Source organism: Neoarius graeffei, chromosome 8 (assembly GCF_027579695.1).
Source record: "Neoarius graeffei isolate fNeoGra1 chromosome 8, fNeoGra1.pri, whole genome shotgun sequence".
NCBI lineage: Eukaryota > Metazoa > Chordata > Actinopteri > Siluriformes > Ariidae > Neoarius > Neoarius graeffei.
In genome coordinates, this window is record NC_083576.1 from 94,678,202 (window position 1) to 94,700,877 (window position 22,676).

The window sequence follows — 22,676 nt, forward strand, 5'->3', positions numbered from 1 at the left end:
AGTGACCAGGCTTGCCACAGTAGATGCAGCACTTGTCCCTCCTTCTGCGCTCCCTCTCAGATGCGGAGAGGCGAGTACGACCCACTTGCATGGGTTCTGGACAGTCACTGAAGGAGGTAGACGGTCTCCAGGTAGAGGTAGGGAGGCTGGGGGGGCTCAAGGCTTGGTGGCGTTCTCTCATCCTGTTGTCCAGACGAATAGCATGTGAGATGAGGGTTTCGAGGTCACTTGGGCATCCAATAGAGGCCAGACCGTCCTTGATGGGGTCAGACAGACCATGGTGGAAGGCTGACACCAGGGCAGTCTCGTTCCATCCACTTACTGCTGCGAGTGTTCGGAACGAGATGGCGTAATCTGCGACGCTTCCTCCTTGCCGGATGGACATGAGCTTTCGGGCTGCGTCGGTACTGATGTCTGCCTGATCGAAGACCCGAAGCATCTCTTCAGAAAACAGCTGGAAATCAAAGCACTCAGGTCCCTGTCTTTGCCAGATAGCAGTAGCCCAGGCTCGCGCCTTACCAGCTAATAAGGTGATCACAAAGGCAATCTTGCGGCGATCCGTAGTGTAGGTGGTAGGCTGAAGCTCAAAGGTGAGTTGACACTGGGTAAGGAACTCTCGGCACTCACTGTGCTTGCCGTCATACCTCTGTGGTGCAGGAAGGCTGGGTTCGCGAGGTGAAGAAGGCAGCATTGCAGGAGGCACTGGAGCAGGAGTGGGAGCTGGATCAGGAGCAGGAACTGGATCAGGAGCAGGAGATGCAGGCAGAGATGTCAGCTGTGCCAGGGTTTTCCCAATTTGCTGAAGCAGTTCCTCGTGGCGAGCGAGGGCCTCACGTTGGCTGGTGAGCGTACGTCCATGAGCGTCCATGGTCGCTCCGAAGCGTGTCAAAGCTGCCATAATTCCCTGAAGGTTGGCCGGGTAGACAGTTGAAGCAGCCTCTGCTGAGTCGGTCATGACGGAGTCTTTCTGTTAGGGTTTTGCTGGGATTCGAACCTGGTTCGTTGGTGTGATAATCCAGCAAACCCCCACTAGGCCACCAGGGGGATGACTCAAATGCAGAGGCGTGAGGCGGAAGTAGAAAAAGAATCAAAAGGTTTATTTAAACTATATACACTATATACAGGGCAAAACAAAAGACAAAAAAAACCAAAGAGTATAATCCAAAAGAAAAGCAAAGTGCAAAAATTCAAAAGCTAAGAAGATCAAAAAACACAGTACAAAGGAAACTGGAGATAAACATAACAGCACAAAGACTCCGTGACAAGAGGACTGAACTCAGGGGTATAAATAGACAAACTAATTAAGGACACAGGTGAAGATAATTAGGCAATTAACACAAACACAAAACACAGGAACAGTGGCGGCCTCTAGAGGCCAAAATAAACACGACATGAAAAGGAAATAACAGCGGCCTCTAGAGGCCAAAACAGTCCTAGTCCTAACACACAGACAACCATTCACACTCACATTCACACCTACGCTCAATTTAGAGTCACCAGTTAACCTAACCTGCATGTCTTTGGACTGTGGGGGAAACCGGAGCACCCGGAGGAAACCCACGCGGACACGGGGAGAACATGCAAACTCCGCACACCACCGTGCCGCCCCTGTTCACAGATAATGTTCTCTGGAAATATTCCTGAGCCCATTTTGTGATTTCCAATACAGAAGCATGCCTGTATGTGATGCAGTGCCGTCTAAGGGCCCGAAGATCACGGGCACCCAGTATGGTTTTCTGGCCTTGACCCTTACGCACAGAGATTCTTCCAGATTCTCTGAATCTTTTGATGATATTATGCACTGTAGATGATGATATGTTCAAACTCTTTGCAATTTTACACTGTCGAACTCCTTTCTGATATTGCTCCACTATTTGTCGGTGCAGAATGAGGGGGATTGGTGATCCTCTTCCCATCTTTACTTCTGAGAGCCGCTGCCACTCCAAGATGCTCTTTTTATACCCAGTCATGTTAATGACCTATTGCCAATTGACCTAATGAGTTGCAATTTGGTCCTCCAGCTGTTCCTTTTTTGTACCTTTAACTTTTCCAGCCTCTTATTGCCCCTGTCCCAACTTTTTTGAGATGTGTTGCTGTCATGAAATTTCAAATGAGCCAATATTTGGCATGAAATTTCAAAATGTCTCACTTTCGACATTTGATATGTTGTCTATGTTCTATTGTGAATACAATCTCAGTTTTTGAGATTTGTAAATTATTGCATTCCATTTTTATTTACAATTTGTACTTTGTCCCAACATTTTTGGAATCGGGGTTGTACATGTAATCTTTTCAATGTCCCTAAAGTAGACTTAGTTAAAGTTAGTCTACTGAATGTTATTTGAATTCATGCGAGAGCAACATGCCAAACAGTGGGAGCAAAAAAACCCAACAAACAACCAAAAAAAAAAAAAAATCCAATGAGTAACATTAGATTTTTAGGCTATGGCATTACAACAACCTTCCTTAAGTGGAAGCTGACTGTCTATTTCTACAGGAGCAGAGGTCTAATTATAAAGAGAAAACATGTTTCATGTGGATTTTCCCCTTTAGGCTATGATGCGGGCGGCATGGTGGTGTAGTGGTTAGCGCTGTCGCCTCACAGCAAGAAGGTCTGGGTTCGAGCCCCGTGGCCGGCGAGGGCCTTTCTGTGTGGAGTTTGCATGTTCTCCCTGTGTCCGCGTGGGTTTCCTCCGGGTGCTCCGGTTTCCCCCACAGTCCAAAGACATGCAGGTTAGGTTAACTGGTGACTCTAAATTGACCGTAAGTGTGAATGTGAGTGTGAATGGTTGTCTGTGTCTATCTGTCAGCCCTGTGATGACCTGGCGACTTGTCCAGGGTGTACCCCGCCTTTCGCCCGTAGTCAGCTGCGATAGGCTCCAGCTTGCCTGCAACCCTGTAGAACAGTATAAAGCGGCTACAGATAATGAGATGAGATGAGACCACAAGCTATGCAATAAAATGAAAATAATCACGGGCACTGGCCATGCTAAAAGACCACTAGCATTCTCTCGTAATAACTAACATAAGGCTAAGTTAAACCAAGGCAAGGCTACTCTACATTTCACTACTGTTACAATGTCAGATTCGTTTTGAGTTATACAGTCTTACTTAAACCTGCCTGTATTATTTTACCAAAAGAGGTGTTAAATCTACCTGTTCCATTTCTTGGATGTCCCGTGAATTTATTTCTTCCTCTACAGGCTGAGCCATGTTTCCAAGCGTCTTTGCTGGGTGGGTAGCCTATGTTTTGGTTATATTCCCAACTGAACCACAGTAGGCTAAACTGGTTTTATGGTAGGCTTATTACAAAATAAACAGTCTAATTAATTTGAGGTTCATAAAACAGGCAGTAATACATTTTAGTTGCAGCACATTTGAACCAACTGTAGGCCTACGTTGGACTTAACACAAGAGGGCACATTTGGACAAATATCGATAAAGACCGATATGATAAGGCTGATACTGACATGGACTGATAAGTGAAAAATGGCCCAAAACCAGCCGATATGTCGGCCAAACCATATATCGGTCAACTTCTAGTTCTAAGTTGTTGAACACATCTTGATATAAATATCAGGAAATGAAAGTTGATCTATTGTCTCATATTTATCTTTGATCTCAAACCCAAATATCCTCAGTGTAAGCCAAAAACCAAAGAATTGGCCTTGCTGTTCCAATACTTTCAGAGGGAACTGTATATACATCCTTCACATCTACAAATAGTCAGGAGCCAGGACAGAGCCATTGCCTCCAATGACATTTTCTAGTCTCTGCAGGAGAATGGAATGATCATTGGTGTCAAAGGCTGCACTAAAGTCAAGCAACACAAGTAGCGAGACACAGCCCTGATCAGACACCAACAGTAGGTCATTTACTACTTTAACCAGAGCTGTCTCTGTGCTACGATGAGGTCTAAATCCTGACTGATGCATTTCATGGATGTTATTCCTATGTAAATATGAGCATAACTGCTGTGCCACAGCTTTTTCAAGGATCTTGGAGATAAAGGGGAGGTTTGATATCGGCTGATAATTGGACAGCTGACAGGGATCAAGGTCAGTTTTTTTTAATCAGGGGTTTGATAACTGCTAGTTTCAAGGATTTGGGTACATAGCTGATCCTAAGAGAAGAATTCATTATTTTTAATGGAGCTTCAATTTGTTTGAGGAAATGCGTAGGTAAGGGATCAAGAGCACAAGTTATTGATTTTGACAAGGAAATTAGTGAAATTAATTTGGATTAATAATATTACATTTCTAACTACATATGTGTTTTGACTCTATGTGTGTGTGTGTGCGTGTTTGCTGTGAGCAGGTCCTGATCAGGCAGGTTGAGGAGTCAGATGATGTGTTCCTCATGGAGAACGCAATCAGTAACCTGCTGTCACTCACTCAGGATGGACCACAGCTCTGCAGCATCATCGCCAAAGTAAGACAACAACAATGACACAGCATTCACACTGCACTTTCTACCCATCTAATCCTCTCAACATAAACCTATTGTGCGTGTGTGTGTGTGTGTGTGTGTGTGTGTGTGTGTGTGCATGCGTGTGCACACAGGAAGGTGCAGTCGTAGCTCTGTTGAAGATCTGTAGGCAGGACTGTTTCAGCTCTTTATATGCTCCTGCACTCAGGACCGTCGCCTCCATCTGCTGCGTGGAAGAGGGAATCAACCAACTGGAGAAAGTACACACCCACACACACTCCTTGTTAACTACTTGTAAAAATATAATAATAATAATAATAATAATAATAATAATAATGGGGTGGCATGGTGGTGTAGTGGTTAGCACTGTCGCCTCACAGCAAGAAGGTCCGGGTTCGAGCCCCGTGGCCGGCGAGGGCCTTTCTGTGTGGAGTTTGCATGTTCTCCCCGTGTCCGCGTGGGTTTCCTCCGGGTGCTCCGGTTTCCCCCACAGTCCAAAGACATGCAGGTTAGGTTAACTGGTGACTCTAAATTGAGCGTAGGTGTGAATGTGAGTGTGAATGGTTGTCTGTGTCTATGTGTCAGCCCTGTGATGACCTGGCGACTTGTCCAGGGTGAACCCCGCCTTTCACCCGTAGTCAGCTGGGATAGGATCCAGCTCGCCTGCGACCCTGTAGAACAGGATAAAGCAGCTAGAGATAATGAGATGAAATAATAATAATTATTATATAGTTAACTGAGGATCTGGCAGTGATATACTCGAACATAACTTCACTGAATATTTTTTGGTCTCACTAATTAGAGAAAATGAGCTCAGAAAGTCTCAGGCTGAATAACTCAGATGGAAAGTGCTATAAGTCTCAGGTTTGATTGAAGGTGGAGGGTTTTTTGTTTTGTTTTTTTAATTATTACTCCAGTTATGTGTTGAGTCAAGGAGCTGGCAGCCTTCACAAACCTCTCAGAAAAATTAAAAAAGTCTGAGATTTTCCCCCAGGAGGCTGTGACAGTAAATCTGAGAGCAGCAAGCCTGAAAAACACACCTGTTGAAAACGAGATGCTTAGAACAGCAGCTGGATTACAGATTTGATTAAAAAAATACACTTTTATCAGAAATCAGTGACTGGCCAATTAATTTTTTTTTTACTTTGACCTCTTAACACATCCATCCATCCATTATCTGTAGCCGCTTATCCTGTTCTACAGGGTCGCAGCTCTTAACACATATATTGCTTTTCTTCTTTTTTATTCACATATGAATATTTATATTTAATACAAAAATAAATATTTACATTTCCCATCCAGACAGTATTAATTAGCTCCATCATTCTTTAGACAACATGGAAGAGTTTATTTAATATTTTATATTGTAATTTTTATGCATTATTATTTAAAATGTATACAGTCTAGTGCACATACTATTATGTACACCACCACCACCACTACTACTACTACTACTACTAATAATAATAATAATAATAATTCAGCTAAAAATCTATATAAAATTATAAAATAATACAAATAAATTTAATTAATAAAATAATGTTAATTATTTAATAATTTAAAGCACCAAACAGCTTCATCTTTAGAGGAATAATAATAATAATAATAATAATAATAATAATAATAATAATAATAATAATTATTATTATTATTATTATAAATCACCCTGAGGTCTTCTCAGGACATTTATCATATTGTCTTTATTTTTAATGTCTAATAAATCACACACAATGAAAAGAAAATCATATTTCAGTTACTATTAAAATAAATCAATAGCTGATAATTGTGTGTATGATCACATTTTTAGCATAAAGGTTTGACTTTAAGTGAAACAGATGTGCTGTGTGTGTAATTCTGATCAGATGATGAGGATGTGTGTTTGTGTTGTGCACGTCAACAAGTCCGTAATTTTACACCAATTTCATTGATAAAACTTGTACAACACCGCCACCATATGGCCAAAAATAAAAACACAATGAGGAAGATAATCTAGAATACAGTCAGGAGGAAAAATTCTATGGGATTATTTATTCATTTTTTTTTAAATCAGGGTCTGAATATCAGTTGTATGGTCCTCAATAACTTTTACAAGCAAACAAAATGTGACCCTCCATTTCAAATCAGTCGCAAGTCATGATTTTGAAATAATTGGGAAATACATTGTGTGGGTTCAAATAGTCAAATTTTCCATTTTGGTATAATTTCAGAGTATAATGTCTACACTTTCAGGTTTTTAAAGAATTTTGCAGAAATTCATACCTTATAACCTTTAAACATGCTCTTATTGAGATGATGTGTTCAAATCCTGGTAGAAATTAATTAAAAAGAGAGTGATAAACATCCTTCAGGCTTTGTACTGTATTGATCACATATTTTGAGGATAACTCTCTTAATGTCTGAGATCAGAATGCAGTAGAGATTTCACACTCACTACATTCAGTATTCATTTTGACATAATTTCAACAAGTAGCCAAAGAAATGGTATAAAACAAACTCGTTTTTGTGTAAACAGAATTTGTATTATGGGACATAAATCCCTCACTGCTGTGCAGGATCTATAAGAAGGCTTCTGATTGGCTGTATGTTGTGAACTGTGACTGTGAAGGACCAGTGCAGCCAATCAGGAGCTTTCTTATAGATCCTGCACAGCAGACTTCCTGTATGAAACACAGCAGGAGAGATCATAAAGTTCGCACAAAGTTAAATCACAACAATAGTTACAAGTTGAGTGATCTAGTTGCAGATTTCTTCATACGACCCTGTGAAGAGGATCTTATCACTGATATCAATAACAGCGGAGATTAATTCAAGCATGACTTTTACCCCAAAAAGACTGATTTCGAGTTCATCATGGAAAATTCTGCTTGTGGTAAATATTCCACCAATGCTAGTGGGAGAAAACTTCAGAATGTCAGTGAGTCATGTGTTTACATCTTGCAGTCAGTTCCTGTGATCTTTCTGCAGTGTGTTGTGGAAGTTTTTATTGTGAGGGGCATCATAACCACGCTGGGAATCAGCATTCATTTCATGAGGATGAGTTTGCATTCCAAATCTTACAGAAGCTGAACATTACATGGGGCGGCGCAGTGGTGTAATGGTTAGCGCAGTCGCCTCACAGCAGGAAGGTTCTGGGTTCAAGCCCCGTGGCCGACAAGGGCCTTTCTGTGTGGAATTTGCATGTTCTCTCCCTGTGTCTGTGTGGGTTTCCTCCGGGTGCTCTGGTTTCCCTCACAGTCCAAAGAGATGCAGTTAGGTTAACATGGGTGCGGCCTGAGGCTGAGGTTGGGCTGAAGTGCCCTTGAGCAAGGCTCCTAACCCCCAACTGCTCCCCAGGCGCTGTAGCATTGCTGCCCACTGCTCTGGGTATGTGTGTGTGCTCATTGCTCACTTGTGTGTGCATGTGTGTGTTCACTGCTTCAGATGGGTTAAATTTCACTGTGTGCTTCAGTGTGTACTTGAGTGTACGTGTGACAAATAAAGGCTTCTTCTTTCTGACTTTTTGTAAAAATTAAAATCTGACTACTTCAAATATCCAGATCTCAGAGATATACTGGTAAATTTTCTTGATCTATGCATAACCAGGAGTGGCACGGTGGTGTAGTGGTTAGCGCTGTCGCCTCACAGCAAGAAAGTCCGGGTTCGAGCCCCATGGCCGGCGAGGGCCTTTCTGTGTGGAGTTTGCATGTTCTCCCCGTGTCTGCATGGGTTTCCTCCGGGTGCTCCGGTTTCCCCCACAGTCCAAAGACATGCAGGTTAGGTTAACTGGTGACTCTAAATTGAGCGTAGGTGTGAATGTGAGTGTGAATGGTTGTCTGTGTCTATGTGTCAGCCCTGTGATGGCCTGGCGACTTGTCCAGGGTGAACCCCGCCTTTCACCCGTAGTCAGCTGGGATAGGCTCCAGCTTGCCTGCGACCCTGTAGAACAGGATAAAGCGGCTACAGATGATGAGATGAGATGCATAACCGGAAAGTTTTTTTGTTGTTGTTGTTTCATGAAAACACAATAACTCACTTTGGAAACTTCAACCCATGTGAATTGTTTTGTAATGGATGGTCATACCACAACTGACTTCAATACATCATTGTTTCCACCCAAAATAAACCAACATTCAGAAACCAGGTGAACCATTACACTCACCACTGCACTCACCAAAGAACCACTGAGGAACCTGTGTGTGTGTGTGTGTGTGTGTGTGTGTGTGCAGGTGGATGGTGTACTGTGTTTGGCTGATATTCTGACTGATGAAGGTTGTACAGAAGCAGCTCGAGCTGAGGCAGCCGCCGTTGTGGCTCAGATCACGTCCCCTCACCATTCCAGCACACACCACCTGTCTAGCTTCATTGAGAGCATGCAGGACATTGTCTCCGCCCTCATCAGTCAGGCCTAACACTTTTATTACCTCAATACTCTTATTATTCATCACATCACTCCTGTTATTACTGATCATACACTGCCTGGCCAAAAACAGTCACCATTTGGATTTAAATAGGAAATAGTTCAGAGCCTTTGATTGGATAATTACTGCAGTGATTAATGAGTTTCAGCTGCAACAATTCTTTTAACTATAACTGATGCAGTGAGTCATTTCTCATTTCTTACACAAACATGTCGAAGGAGTATCCCGTGCTCATGGAAAAGATGTTCCTGTGTTTCAGAAGGTCAAATTATCGTCCTGCATCAAACAAAGAAAACAATGAAGGAGATTTGAGCTGCAATGAGTGGAATTGGGTTTAGAACTGACCAACACATCATTAAACCCTGGAAAGATCGAAATGAACGGACAACTTCACAGGAGAAATGTGGCCAGAAAAAGATCCTGATTGAGCATGATCAGAGCTCACTTACACAGTGTAGTCGAATTGTAAGAAAAAATGGACAGTAGAACTCACAGCTATGTTTAATAGTGAAATTAAGATAATTTCCACTCACAGTGGGATGAAACCTCATAGGATTGGGACTAAACAGCTATATGTCCATAAGAAACCCACTCGTTAACGAGACTAATCAGGAGAAAAGGCTTCAGTTTGCTCGGGAACATAAAGATTGGACTCTGGAGTGAAGGAGAAAGGTCATGTAGTCTGATGAGTCCAGACTGACCCTGTTCCTGAGCGATGGGCATGTCAGGGTAAGAAGGGAAGCTCATGAACCTCCGGCCCATCATGCATAGTGTTCACTGTACAAGCCTCTGGAGGCAGTGTGATGATCTGGGGTTGATTCTGTTGGTCAGGTTGAGACTCAACAACATTATGGGGCAATAAAATGAAGTCAACTGACAACCTGAATGTACTGAATGACCAGGTTCACATCAGTGGGGTTTAATTCCCTGATGGCATACAACCCCAATTCCAAAAAAGTTGGGATGCTGTGTAAACTGTAAATAAAAACAGAATATAACAATTTGCAAATCATAGAAACCCTATATTTCATTGAAAATAGCACAAAGACAACATATCAGGTGTTGAAACTGAGATTTTTTTTTGAAAAATATATGTTCATTATATATATTTAAAAAAAACCCAAAAAATTATTTTTTGAAAAATATATGTTCATATGTTCATTATACCCCTCCTTGAATCGCCACCTTAATGTGGTGGAGGGGTTTGAGTGCCTCAGGGATTCTAGGAGCTATGTTGTCGGGGCAATTGCCCCTGGTAGGGTCTCCCAAGGCAAACAGGTCCTAGATGAGAGGTCAGATGAAGAGCGGTTCAAAAAAGGACCCTTATGAGAGAAAAAACAGGTATCCGAGTACCCTTGCCAAGACCAGGGATACCGGGGCCCCACTCTGGAGCCATGCCTGGGGGAGGGGCTCATTGGTGAATGCCTGGTGGTCTGGCCTATATCCATGGGGCCCGGCCGGGCCCAACCTGAATGAGCAACACGGAACCACTCTCCTGTCAACCCACCACCTGCAGGAGGTGCCGTAAGGGTCCAGTGCACTGTGGATCGGGTGGCAGCCAAAGGCAGAGGCCCTGGTGTACTGATCCTTGGCTGACAAAACTGGCTTTTGGGACATGGAATGTCACCTCTCTGGTGGGAAAGGATCCTGAGCTTGTGCGTGAGGTTGAGCAGTACTGACTAGGTATAGTTGGGCTCACCTCAACGCATAGCTTGGGCTCTGGAACCAATTTCCTGGAGAGGGGTTGGACTCTCTTCTATGATGATAATAATTAATAATAATAATTTAATATTTATAATGCGCATATTTCATGTGGGGGCGGCACGGTGGTGTAGTGGTTAGTGCTGTCGCCTCACAGCAAGAAGATCTGGGTTCGAGCCCCGTGGCCGGCGAGGGCCTTTCTGTGTGGAGTTTGCATGTTCTTCCCGTGTCCGCGTGGGTTTCCTCCGGGTGCTCCGGTTTCCCCCACAGTCCAAAGACATGCAGGTTAGGTTAACTGGTGACTCTAAATTGAGCGTAGGTGTGAATGTGAGTGTGAATGGTTGTCTGTGTCTATGTGTCAGCCCTGTGATGACCTGGCGACTTGTCCAGGGTGTACCCCGCCTTTCGCCCGTAGTCAGCTGGGATAGGATCCAGCTTGCCTGCGACCCTGTAGAACAGGATAAAGCGGCTAGAGATAATGAGATGAGATGAGATGAAGTCTTAATATACGATTTAAACTTAGCTAAAGAGTATTCATTTCTGATTTCTATAGGAAGTGCTTTCCAAAGCTTAGGGGCGGCAGACTGAAAAGCCCGATCACCTAGTGTTACTTTACACTTTCCACTGGCTGGAACTAACAAAGTACCCTTGTGATTACGTAGATTATATCTAGGAGCCTTAGAAACAGAAACTAATTCAGATAGATATTGTACTGCCAGACCATGTAAACATTTAAAAGTTAACAATAAGATCTTAAAATGAATACGATACCTAATTGGCAGCCAGTGTAGATCAAATAATACAGGTGTAATATGACAAAAACAAGGAAGTCCAACAACAAGCCTGGCCACAGCATTTTGTTCTCTCTGCAATTTAGTAATATGTACATCAGGAAGGCCATATAATAAGCTATTGCAATAATCTAATTTACTTGTAATAAAAGCATGAACTAACAATTCTGTTGTATTACGAGATAAGTACTTTCTAATTCTACAAATATTGTAGAGGTGGTAAAACGGTGAACAACATGCTTTTTTGATATGTTCGTGCATGTTCAAATTGGAGTCAAACCAGGCTCCCAAGTTCTTTACAGCAGAAGATGATTGGTCAATTATAGATTCTCCAATACACAGATTCGTGACAGTAACTTTCTCCAACTGAGGTTGAGTACCAATCAGCAAGAATTCTGTTTTATCAGTATTCAATTTGAGTTTATCAGACAACATCCATTTATGTATATCCAAAATACATGCTTCCATTGAAGCTACAGCCGATTGTTCATCAGTGTCATCTCCAGGCTTGAACGCCAGATACAACTGGGTATCATCTGCATATGAGTGGGCTCGAGGAAGATGGTTAGAAATGATTCTGAATAGTTTGCTTGAATACAGTAGAAACAACAAAGGACCCAGGCAACTTCCTTGTGGAATGCCATACTTCAAGTCAAACATGTCAGAGAAGACACCTTCAGTGGTCACACGTTGACGTCTATGTGAAAGATATGACTCGAACCAGCTTAATGCGATTTCTGATATGCCAAAGTTTGTTGAAAGGCGGTTGAGTAGAACACTGTGATCCACCATGTTAAAGGCAGCACTAAGGTCTAGTAGAACCAATAAGGTAACATGTTGGTTGTCCATGTTCATCAGAAGGTCATTCTTGACCTTGAGTAATGCAGTTTCCGTGCTATGTCCGGGACGGTAGGCAGATTGAAGAATTGGTAAAAACCCATTGTTCTCCATATAAATATACAGTTGATCAGCCACCACTCATTCAACAAGTTTTGATGCAAACTGTAAGTTGCTGATTGGGTGGTAATTCTTGAAAACTGTATCAAGCCCATGCCGTTTCAAAGTTGGGTTGACAAGAGCCTCTTTCCATGAATCAGGAAATTCTCCAGTTTGTAAAGACAAGTTTAACATCTTAGTCAAAATTGGTAAAAAGTCTTCTAGACAGTCCTTCAATATAGATGTGGGTAGAGAATCAAGTGAACAAGTCTTTGTCGGTGCTTTCATTATAAGCTTTCTTACAGCATCCTTGTCAAGGGTCGTGAACTGACAGAAAGCTGCAGTCACTTCTCGAGGAGCAACAACAGAAGGCAGGGTTACATTACCAGCATTGTCAAGCTCAGCTCGAATGTCAGATATCTTCTTCACAAAATAAGCTCCCATATCATTAGCAAGAGTGTGTTTATCACTATGTGGTGGAAACTCCATCTCTGATTGCTTATTTAGCAGCTTCTTTGTAGCACCGAACAGTTTTTTCTGATCATGAGAATTCTTGTCCACGAACTCGGTGTAGAATTCACGACGCACACTGTTCATGACATACGGTATGTTGTCTTATTCTTTAGTTTTTTAAAAGCAGCCAAGTCGGTATCAAGTCTTGTTCTTCTCCACTTGCGTTCAGCACGTCTATGCTCCATCTTTACAGCTTGAATCTTGTCACTAAACCACGGTACACAATGACATATTACAATGGATCTGGTACAAAGAGGAGCGTGCTTATCTAGCAAGGATGACATTGTTCTGTTATAAGAGCTAACCAAGTCACTCAACTGAGAAGGTGTCTGTTGAAAGAGTTCAGAAACACATAGATCATCTTTAAACACCTCCAGGTCGATTGATTTTAATTTCCTATAGGTCACATTCCTGGCAGTTAATCTTGCTTTGCTGATAGATGAGCTACAAAGTACAGTTGCATGGTCAGAAAGAAAGCTGTCAGATACAGGTGAATCCACAATGATGTTTTCAGACTCTCTTGTAATGATTAAATCAAGGCTATGACCATGAATTTGGGTAGGAGTACATACATGTTGTTTGAGTGCCATGGATTGAAGCAAGTCAGTCAGTGCAACAGCATAAGGATCAAACAGATCATCGACATGAATATTGAAATCTCCACAAATCAGAACAGGCTCTGTGCATAGAACAAAGGATTCCAAATAAATAGAAAATTCAGTAATGAACGTCCCAGTAGATACAGGATGAGCAGTAGAATAAGGAGGTCTGTAGATAATGGATAGACGCAAACATGATAATTGAACACTCATTAAAATCCATTCAGCAACCTCAAAAGATTGACGATTCAAAGAGGCTATTTTCTTTACAGCTATGTTGGAATGACAGACCAGTCCAATTCCACCACCTTTCCGTTCAGATCTTGGAGAATCAAATAGCTTATAACCATCAGGTAAACATTCAACTTTAGCCGCAGAATCAAATTCATTAAACCATGTTTCTGTAAGTGCAGCCAAGTCAATTTTCTTCTCACATAAATAGTCAACAAAACAAGCGGTCTTATTCTTGATTGACTGAGCATTCCATAAACAAAAGTTGACGTAATTATTAGTGACAGTAGAGGCCGCTTGAGAAATAGGAGGTTGAATGTTAACTAAGCTAATTACTTTCCTTTGTTCTGGTTAAGTGGCTATCTTAACATAATTTGAAAACACACAGTTTCCAAAATTCAAAGAAATTGTTGTTCGAACTGATGCAGAGTCTTCTCTAGATCGTCCACCACAACAGCCCCTGATGTGCTTCAAAATTCCAGCTTCTTTTAAACAGTTCCAAATAGGTTTAGGTACAGGTTTCATTGCATAATGAGAACAATGGCGGGAAGTTTGAAAGCCACTCTGAACTGGAGTCTTCCACCAAAAGCGCAATGCAAGCAATTGGTCTCTTAAATATCTCATTATATCCACAAGCAACTTGTTAGAACAAGCCAGCCGAAGGTTGACGACATTTAACAGGTTAAAACTACTAAAAAACTAAAAATTCAAGGGCTCAGCAAAGGCAGCCAACCGGCGCCAGAAACCTGTGACTGCCTCCATGACACGCCTCCTGATGATGGAGCTTCTTCGCTATGGAAGGCCAAAGGGGCCTATGCTGGAGTTGCCAAGGGTGAGCGGCGCCGGGCAGGGGTGGGGCTATTGGTAGCTCCCCAGTTTGGCGTGCTAACATCGGAGTTCTCCCCAGTGAATGAGAGGGTCATTTCCCTGCGCCTTCAGGTCGGGGAATGGTCGCTGACTATCATTTGCGCTTATGTGCCAAATGGTAGTTCAGTGTACCTGGCCTTCTTGGAGTCCTTGAGTGGGGTGCTAGACAGTGCACCATGAGGGGACTCCATTATTTTACTGGGGGACTTCAATGCTCACGTGGGCAATGACAGTGAGACCTGGAGGGGTGTGATTGGGAGGAATGGCCTGCCTGATCTGAACCCGAGTGGTGTTCAGTTCTTGGACTTTAGTGCCATGCATGGTTTGGCCATAACAAACACCATGTTCGAGCATAAGGGTGTCCATAAGTGCACGTGACATGAAGACACCCTAGGCCACAGATTGATGATTGACTTTGTAGTCATTTCATCTGATCTATGACCGTATGTCTTGGACACTCAGGTGAAGAGAGGAGCAGAGCTGTCAACTGATCACTACCTGGTGGTGAGCTGGATCAGATGGTGGGGGAGGAGGCCAGACAGACCGGGCAGGCCCAAAGGAGTAGTGAGGGTATGCTGGGAACATCTGCTGGAGGCTCCCGTCCGTCGGATCTTCAACTGTCACATCCGGGAGAGCTTCAACTGCATGCCGGGGCAGGATGGGGACATTGAGTCCAAGTGGACCATGTTCCGCACCTCCATTGCTGAGGTGGCCATGCAGAGCTGTGGCTACAAGGTTGTTGGTGCCTGTCATGGTGGTAATCCCCGAACCCACTAGTAGACACCTGTGGTGAGGGGAGCCGTCAAGCTGAAGGAGTCCTATCGGGCTTGGTTAGCCTGTGGGTCTCCAGAAGCAGCTGACAGATACCGACGGGCCAAGCGGAATGCGGCTCTGGCAGTCACTGAAGCAAAAACTTGGGTGTGGGAGGAGTTTGGAGAGGCCATAGAAAGTGATTATCGGTTGGCCTCGAAGAGCTTCTGGCAAACTGTCTGGCGGCTCAGGAAAGGAAAACGGTGCTCTGTCCCTACTGTTTACAGTGAGGATGGAGTGCTGTTGACCTCAACTGGGGACATCATCCAACGGTGGAAGGAATACTTTGAGGATCTCCTCAATCCTACCTTCATGTTGTCCGAGGAGGACGCAGAGTCTGAGGGTGCTTGGGAGGACTCGCCTATCACAGGGGCTGAGGTTGCTGAGGTGGTTAAAAAGCTCCTTGGTGGCCAGGCTCTGGGGGTGGATGAGATTCATCCTGAGTTCCTGAAGGCACTGGATGTTGTTGGGCTGTCTTGGCTGACATGCCTCTTCAACATTGCATGGAGGTTGGGGACAGTGCCTCTGGATTGGCAGACTGGGGTGGTTGTCCCCCTTTTTAAAAAGGGGGACTGGAGAGTGTGTTCCAACTATAGGGGGATCACACTTCTCAGCCTCCCTGGGAAAGCCTATGCTGGGGTGCTGGAGAGGAGAGTCCGGTCGATAGTTGAACCTCGGATTCAGGAGGAACAATGTGGTTTTTGTCCTGGTCATGGAACACTGGACAAAACTGGACACCCTCCAGTACCCTTGCAAGGGTACTGGAGGGTGCACGGGAGTTTGCCCAATCGGTCTACATGTGTTTTGTGGATCTGGAGAAGGCTTACAACCATGTCCCGTGTGTTGCCCTGTGGGGGGTGCTTCAGGAGTATGGGGTTCAGGGCCCACTACTGCAGGCCATTCGGTCCCTGTATGACCGGAGCAGGAGTTTGGTTCGTATTGACGGCAGTAAGTCAGACTCATTCCCAGTGCATGTTGGACTCTGCCAGGGCTGTTCTTTGTCACCGGTTCTGTTCATAACTTTTATGGACAGAATTTCTAGGCACAGCCAAGGGGTGGAGGGTGTCCAGTTTGGTGGCATCAGGATCACGTGTCTGCTTTTTTGCGGATGATGTGGTCCTGTTGGCTGCATCAATCTGTGACTTACAGCATGCGCTGGGACGGTTTGCAGCCGAGTGTGAAGCAGCTGGGATGAGGATCAACACCTCCAAGTCCGTGGTCATGGCACTCTGCTGGAAACAGGTGGAGTGCCTACTCCAGGTCAGGGGGGAGTTGCTACCTAAAGTGGAGGAGTTTAAGTATCTTGGGGTTTTGTTCACGAGTGAGGGTAAGGGTCGAGCATCAAAAAAGTCGATGAGTTTCTTTACCTTGGATGCTATACCAACACTGCCCATGACGTGAAGACAAGGTTAGGGAAAGCGTGGGGAGCAATACACTCCCTCTCGAAGGTATGGTCCTCCCCCATAAAGCAGTCTACAAAGATGAGAGTGTTTAAAGCATCTGTTGAATCCATCCTTCTGTATGGTTCGGAGTCATGGTCATTAACAAATTCGCTTTCGAGAAAGATTGATGGTACTTACACCTCGATGCTGCGGAAGGTCCAGAATATATCTTGGAGGAAACATCCTACTAACAAGTCACTCTACGGATCCTACCCGCGTATCTCTACCATCATTCGACAGCGTCGACTAACCCTCGCTGGTCATGTGATGAGACATAAAGAGGTGGCAGGAAGAGTATTGCTATGGACTCCAGACACCAACAGAAGGCGTGGCAGACCCTGTACAATGCTTAGGGACATTCTGCAGGAAGACACCAGCCTCGAAGTTGGGGAACTCCGGACTGCAATGCAGGACCGAGAGTGCTGGAAGATGAAATTCATGCGTGGCACTGACTCTGTCGGATGAGTAGTAGTAGTAGTAGAAGAGGGTAAGGGGGAGCAGGAGTTGGACAGAAGGATCGGGGCTGCATCAGCAGTGATGTGGACACTAAACTGGTCTGTTGTGGTAAAGAGAGAGCTGAGCCAAAAGGCAAAGCTCTCAATTTACTGGTCCATCTACGTTCCCACTCTCACCTATGGTTAAGTCTAGGCTGAAAACATATCTGTTTAGTCAAGCCTTTTGTTAATGGTGTTTATGAGGTAAAGGAGTAGATCTGGAGGGTCCTCAGACATAGAGTGTTTTGGTAAACTGGGATGTATGGATGCTGTCAGTCCCCACTCGCTTGCTCACTCGAGTTTGTTGATGGTGTAGTGGCTGCTGCTTTATGTCCCGGGGCTCCCTCATGCCTGTGTTACCTTCTGGCTCTCTCCTTTTAGTTATGCTGTCATAGTTAGTTGCCGGAGTCCCTGCTTGTACTCGGTGCAATATGTATACTGCTCCTACTTATTCAGGTGACATTGGGCATACCTAACAACCTGTGTTTTCTTTCCCTCCCCCCACCCCAAATCTGTCCCTCTGAGTTACAAGGAGTCAACAGGAAATCTTTTGGTGGAGAGGGTGGAGACCTCGACTGGCTATCGTAGCCTGCAGGGAATCGGCCGTCAGACATTCTGTCGCATGTCCCAGACCCGGTGAAATGTAACTGAATTGTCTTGGCCAGCCCTAAGGGTCCCATCTGCATCTCATCATTGCTGAGGAGTGTGCTCCCATCACCCAATCAAGCATCCAGCCAGAGCAGGTCATGATATTTTTTACCATATTAACATGCCATTGTTGTGTGTTATGCCTGATGTAAAGACTCTCGTCTCTGCGAGCCTACCACACAGATTTAATGCTTGTCATTTTTAGGGCATACCTAACAACCTGTGTTTTCTTTCTCTCTCTCTTCCCCCCCCAATCTGTCCCTCTGAGTTACATGTTGATCCTGGGATTGAGATGCTGGCCTCTTTGGCCTCTGGGACCTGCTTGATCCATCCTGGTGCTCTGTGTCTGGTAGGAGTTTTATCGCACCGCTCCTGTGAAGGATGGCCCCATGAGGACAGTTGAGGGTTATACCTGTTAAAACTGTTAATATTATAGTCAGGCTGTCTGTTGTTGCCCAAATGAGGATGGGTTCCCTTTTGAGTCTGGTTCCTCTCAAGGTTTCTTCCTCATGTCATCTGAGGGAGTTTTTCCTTGCCACCGTCGCCACAGGCTTGCTCATTGGGGATAGATTAGGGATAAAATTAGCTCATGTTTTAAGTCGTTCAAATTCTGTAAAGCTGCTTTGCGACAATGTTTATTGTTAAAAGCGCTATACAAATAAACTTGATTTGATTTGATATGGTCATGAGCTATGGGTAGTGACCGAAAGAATGAGATCACGGATACAAGTGGTAGAAATGAGTTTTCACCGCAGGGTGGCTGGGCTCTCCCTTAGAGACAGGGTGAGAAGCTTGGTCATTTGGAAGAGACTCTGAGTAGAACTGCTGCTCCTCCACATTGAAAGGAGTCAGTTGAGGTGGTTTGGGCACCTTGTTAGGATGCCCCCTGGATGCCTCCCAAGGGAGGTTTTCTGGGCATGCCCCACTGGGAGGAGACCCCGGGGCAGACCCAGGACATGCTGGAGAGATTACATCTCTCGGCTGGCCTGTAAACACCTCGGTATTCCCCCGGAAGAGCTGGTGGAGGTGGCCAGGGAGAGGGAAGTCTGGGCTGCTCTGCTTAGGCTGCTACCCCTGCGATCCGGATCCGGATAAGCAGTAGAAGATGGATGTTCATTATAATGTGAGTGTGAATGGTTGTTGGTGTCTCTGTGTAAGCCCTGCGATGATCTAGCGACTTGTCCAGGGTGTACCCCACCTCTCACCCATAGTCAGCTGGGATGGGCTCCAGCTTGCCTGCGACCCTGTAGAACAGGATAAGTGGCTACAGATGATGGATGGATGGGTGGATGGATATGCTCATTATGAATTTGATGTCAGCAACCTGTTTCAGAAAAGTTGGGACAGGGGCAACAAAAGACTGAAATAGTTGTGTAATGCTGAAAAAACCCTAATTAGTTTAATTGGCAACAGGTCAGTAAGATGATTGGGTATAAAAAGACCCTCCCAGAGAGGCGGAGTCTCTCAGAAGTAAAGATGGGGAGGGGTTCACCACTCTGTGAAAGACTGTGTGGGCCAACAGTGCAACAACTTAAGAATAATGTTCCTCAATGTAAAACTGCAAAGAATTTGGGGATCACATCATCTATGGTCCATAATATCATTAAAAGATTCAGAGAATCTGGAGAAATCTCTGTATGCAAGAGACAAGGCTGAAAACTGACATTGGATGCCTGTGATCTTCAGGCCCTCAGGAGACACTGCATTAAATGTCAGAAGACATTTTTTTTCTCTCCATGCTTCCACGGAAGGCGGTCGCATTCTCTCTGCCCTCCCTCTCCCTCCTTTTTTTTCCCTGCTTGTGCTTCTTTGTCTTGTCTCGTCTGCTGTACTTTTTGAAGAGACTCTCCCCGCATTACTTTCTAAACTAAAAAAAGCATGGAATTGATAAACTGGTCTCCTAATGAAATTGACACAGTTTTCTCGACGAGAAGCCTGGGTTCGGGGGAACCCGCCTGTCCTGCTGGAACGTTTGTGGCTAGTTACGCGATGGACGCGTGGGAGCGGTGGCAAGTCGTGTGCCTGGCAATTCTTTCTGTGGAGGACATTGAAGATATCTACCTATTCAGAACCATGATTACAGGACTTTTGCTGATTGGATTAGGCATTGCCCTGGTATATCGAGGAAATCAGACAATGGTGACAGCTATTCAAAGCCTCACAAAGCTGCCCGATATGATTGAAGCGGTGGGCAAAGCTCTTGGCACTCAGTCTGTGGATATTCAGAACTTGAACCACAATATGGTTGTTATCTTGGAGAAGCTTTTGGCTTTGCAAGGAATAAGTTTTTCAGAGACCAATTTGAACAGAATGGATGAAATGGACAGATATGGACAAGCGGTGTGGACGTGCAAAGATTGCGTCTGGAAAGACCAAACAATTTATATCTTATCGACATTCGGCTCCCTGAGACAGCACCGGCCTCGGTTAAGGCCATTGCTGAGACAACATTTCTCCCTGAAGGTCACTGCTGGGAGATGCTCTTGCATTCCTCACATTCCTTCTTCAATTTTCCATGGTCACCATTTTCACCCCCAGTGTGACAAGTGGGTGCGTGACCAGTGCCTTCATGGCTGCAGGAGCGGATGGCTGCTTGCTTGCGCTGGGTTTCCTCTACCTCCTCCCCTCCCCCTCCCCCCACCCCCCTTACCCCCACCCCTGATTGCCCCTCCTTTCCCCCCCTCAAGTCCTGTGTTTTAAAGTGTACTTGTGTTATTGTGTGCTTATGTGCAGAGTTTTTTAAATGTTCCCACACTGTACTCCTGACAGGAGCATAGTGGGGGGGGTGTTCTTTTTTCCTCATCTCTCCTCATGTTATTATTGTGTTTCCTTTTCTTTTTTCCCTGTCTGTCCGTGTGGCGGGCGGATTGCGAATACCCCCAACGTATACTATGCATGTCGTAAGAGGCGACTAAAATGGTTAAGGGAAGGCAAACCCGATTAAAAACCCTTCACTTTGGGCCAGCAACCCACTTGAAGTATACTTTGCTATGGAATCTGACACAATGAGACTACAAGACATTTCTTCTGTCAGCGACCTCGCTGCTTTACAAGCTAGAACGATGATGACTAATGGTGAAAACTTGTCCCAAGGAGCTATTAGTCTGACCAGGGGTGGGAAACAGAAGAACCTGAAGATCATTAAAAGGCCAATGAGACTAGGCCTTTGGAACACTAGAACACTTCACAAGACAGGGAATAAAATATTCTTGGTAAGAGAGATGGAGAAGTATAACATTGACGTGTGTGGGATTTGTGAGACCCATCTTACTGGCTCGAACATCAAGATGATTGAAGGCTGGTGTTAGGGTTTTGCTGAGATTTGAACCTGGTTTGCTAGTGTGATAATCCAGCAAACCCCCACTAGGCCACCAGGGGGATGACTCAAATGCAGAGGCGTGAGGCAGAAGTAGAAAAAGTATCAAAAGGTTTATTTACAATATATACAGTCCAAAAGAAATAATCCAAAACGCTCAGAAGATAAAGGGAAAAATAAGAAATATCCAAAGTACAAAAGTCAAAACAAAAGCCAAAAAACCAGAAAAGAAAAGGCAAAAATACCAACGCTCAGAAGATCCAAAAAACAGTAAATACTAGGTCCAAAAAGTCCAAAAAGCAAAGCAAAGTGCAAAACCAAAAAGACAAAGGCAAGGAACATGGTACAGAGGAAACTGGAGCTAAACATAACAGCACAAAGACTCCGTGACAAGAGGACTGAACTCAGGGGTATAAATACACAAACTAATTAAGGACAGGGCGGGGCAGGAAACAGGCAATAAGACAAAAACAAAACACAGAACACAGTGGTGACCTCTAGAGGCCAAAACAAACATGACCAGAAAAGGAAATAACAGCGGCCTCTAGAGGCCAAAACAGTCCCAGTCCTAACAGCTGGTTACTTGTTAACTTGGGTATGGACGACATACATAGGCAAGGTGTTGGTTTGCTGCTCTCTCCTAGAACTAGAGCAAGCCTTATGTCATGCAAAACTGTCAGCGAAAGGATTTTGAAAGCGAGGCTTTATACAAAACAAGCAAAAATCTCAATCATTGTAGCTTATGTTCCAACTGAGGATGCAGAGGATGATACAAAAGATTCTTTCTATGAGACCCTACAAAGTATCACTGATGACATACCAAGACATGATTTCAAATTGGTGATCGGTGACTTTAATGCAAAAGTTGGTAGTAACATCGGACACTGGCAAAGAGTACTTGGTCACCATGGCGTCAGTGATATGAACAACAATGGGTTGTGACTTGTTGAGTTTTGTGCTGAAAACAACATGGTCATTGGTGGAACCTTATTCCAGCACAAAACCATCCACAAAACTACCTGGACATCACCTGATGGTAATAATCACAACCAAATTGACCATGTATTGATAAACGGTAAATGGAGAAAGTCTCTGCTGGACGTCTGAGCTTTCAGGGGTGCTGATATAGGGAGTGACCATGAGCTCATCATTGCCAAGATCCAACTCAAGCTGGCTGCCCAGGGAAAGAAGACAAAAAAACCCAAAGCTTATGGATAGAGATCTGCTTCTCCCCCATCTGGCAAGAGACTATCAGATAAAGATAGCCAATCACTTTGACGCGTTATCAGATCTATCATCTGACAGATGTGGGCCTCAAATGGAACACCTTTTGTGATGCAGTCTACACTGCAACAGAAAAGACCGTAGGTTACCAAACCAGTCAGTACAAGTGCTGGATAAGCCCAGGAATGCGTGAACTCATTGAACATCGTAGAAATGCTAAGAAAGCCAAAGACCAGCTCCAAACAGAAGAAAACAAGAAGAAGTATAAAGAACTAAACA

At 44.3% G+C, this 22,676-nt stretch overlaps 1 protein-coding gene across 3 annotated transcripts in view; it reads left to right on the top strand.

Moving 5' to 3' along the window:
* LOC132891077 (protein inscuteable homolog) overlaps positions 1-22,676 on the top strand; it is a 161,530-nt gene that overhangs the window by 124,582 nt on the left and 14,272 nt on the right. For all 3 annotated transcript variants that reach the window (XM_060928557.1, XM_060928559.1, XM_060928558.1), the window contains 3 exons: positions 4,318-4,431; positions 4,563-4,688; positions 8,634-8,805. In XM_060928557.1, coding sequence (XP_060784540.1) covers positions 4,318-4,431; positions 4,563-4,688; positions 8,634-8,805 — 412 coding nt within the window. The remainder of the gene's footprint in view (positions 1-4,317; positions 4,432-4,562; positions 4,689-8,633; positions 8,806-22,676) is intronic.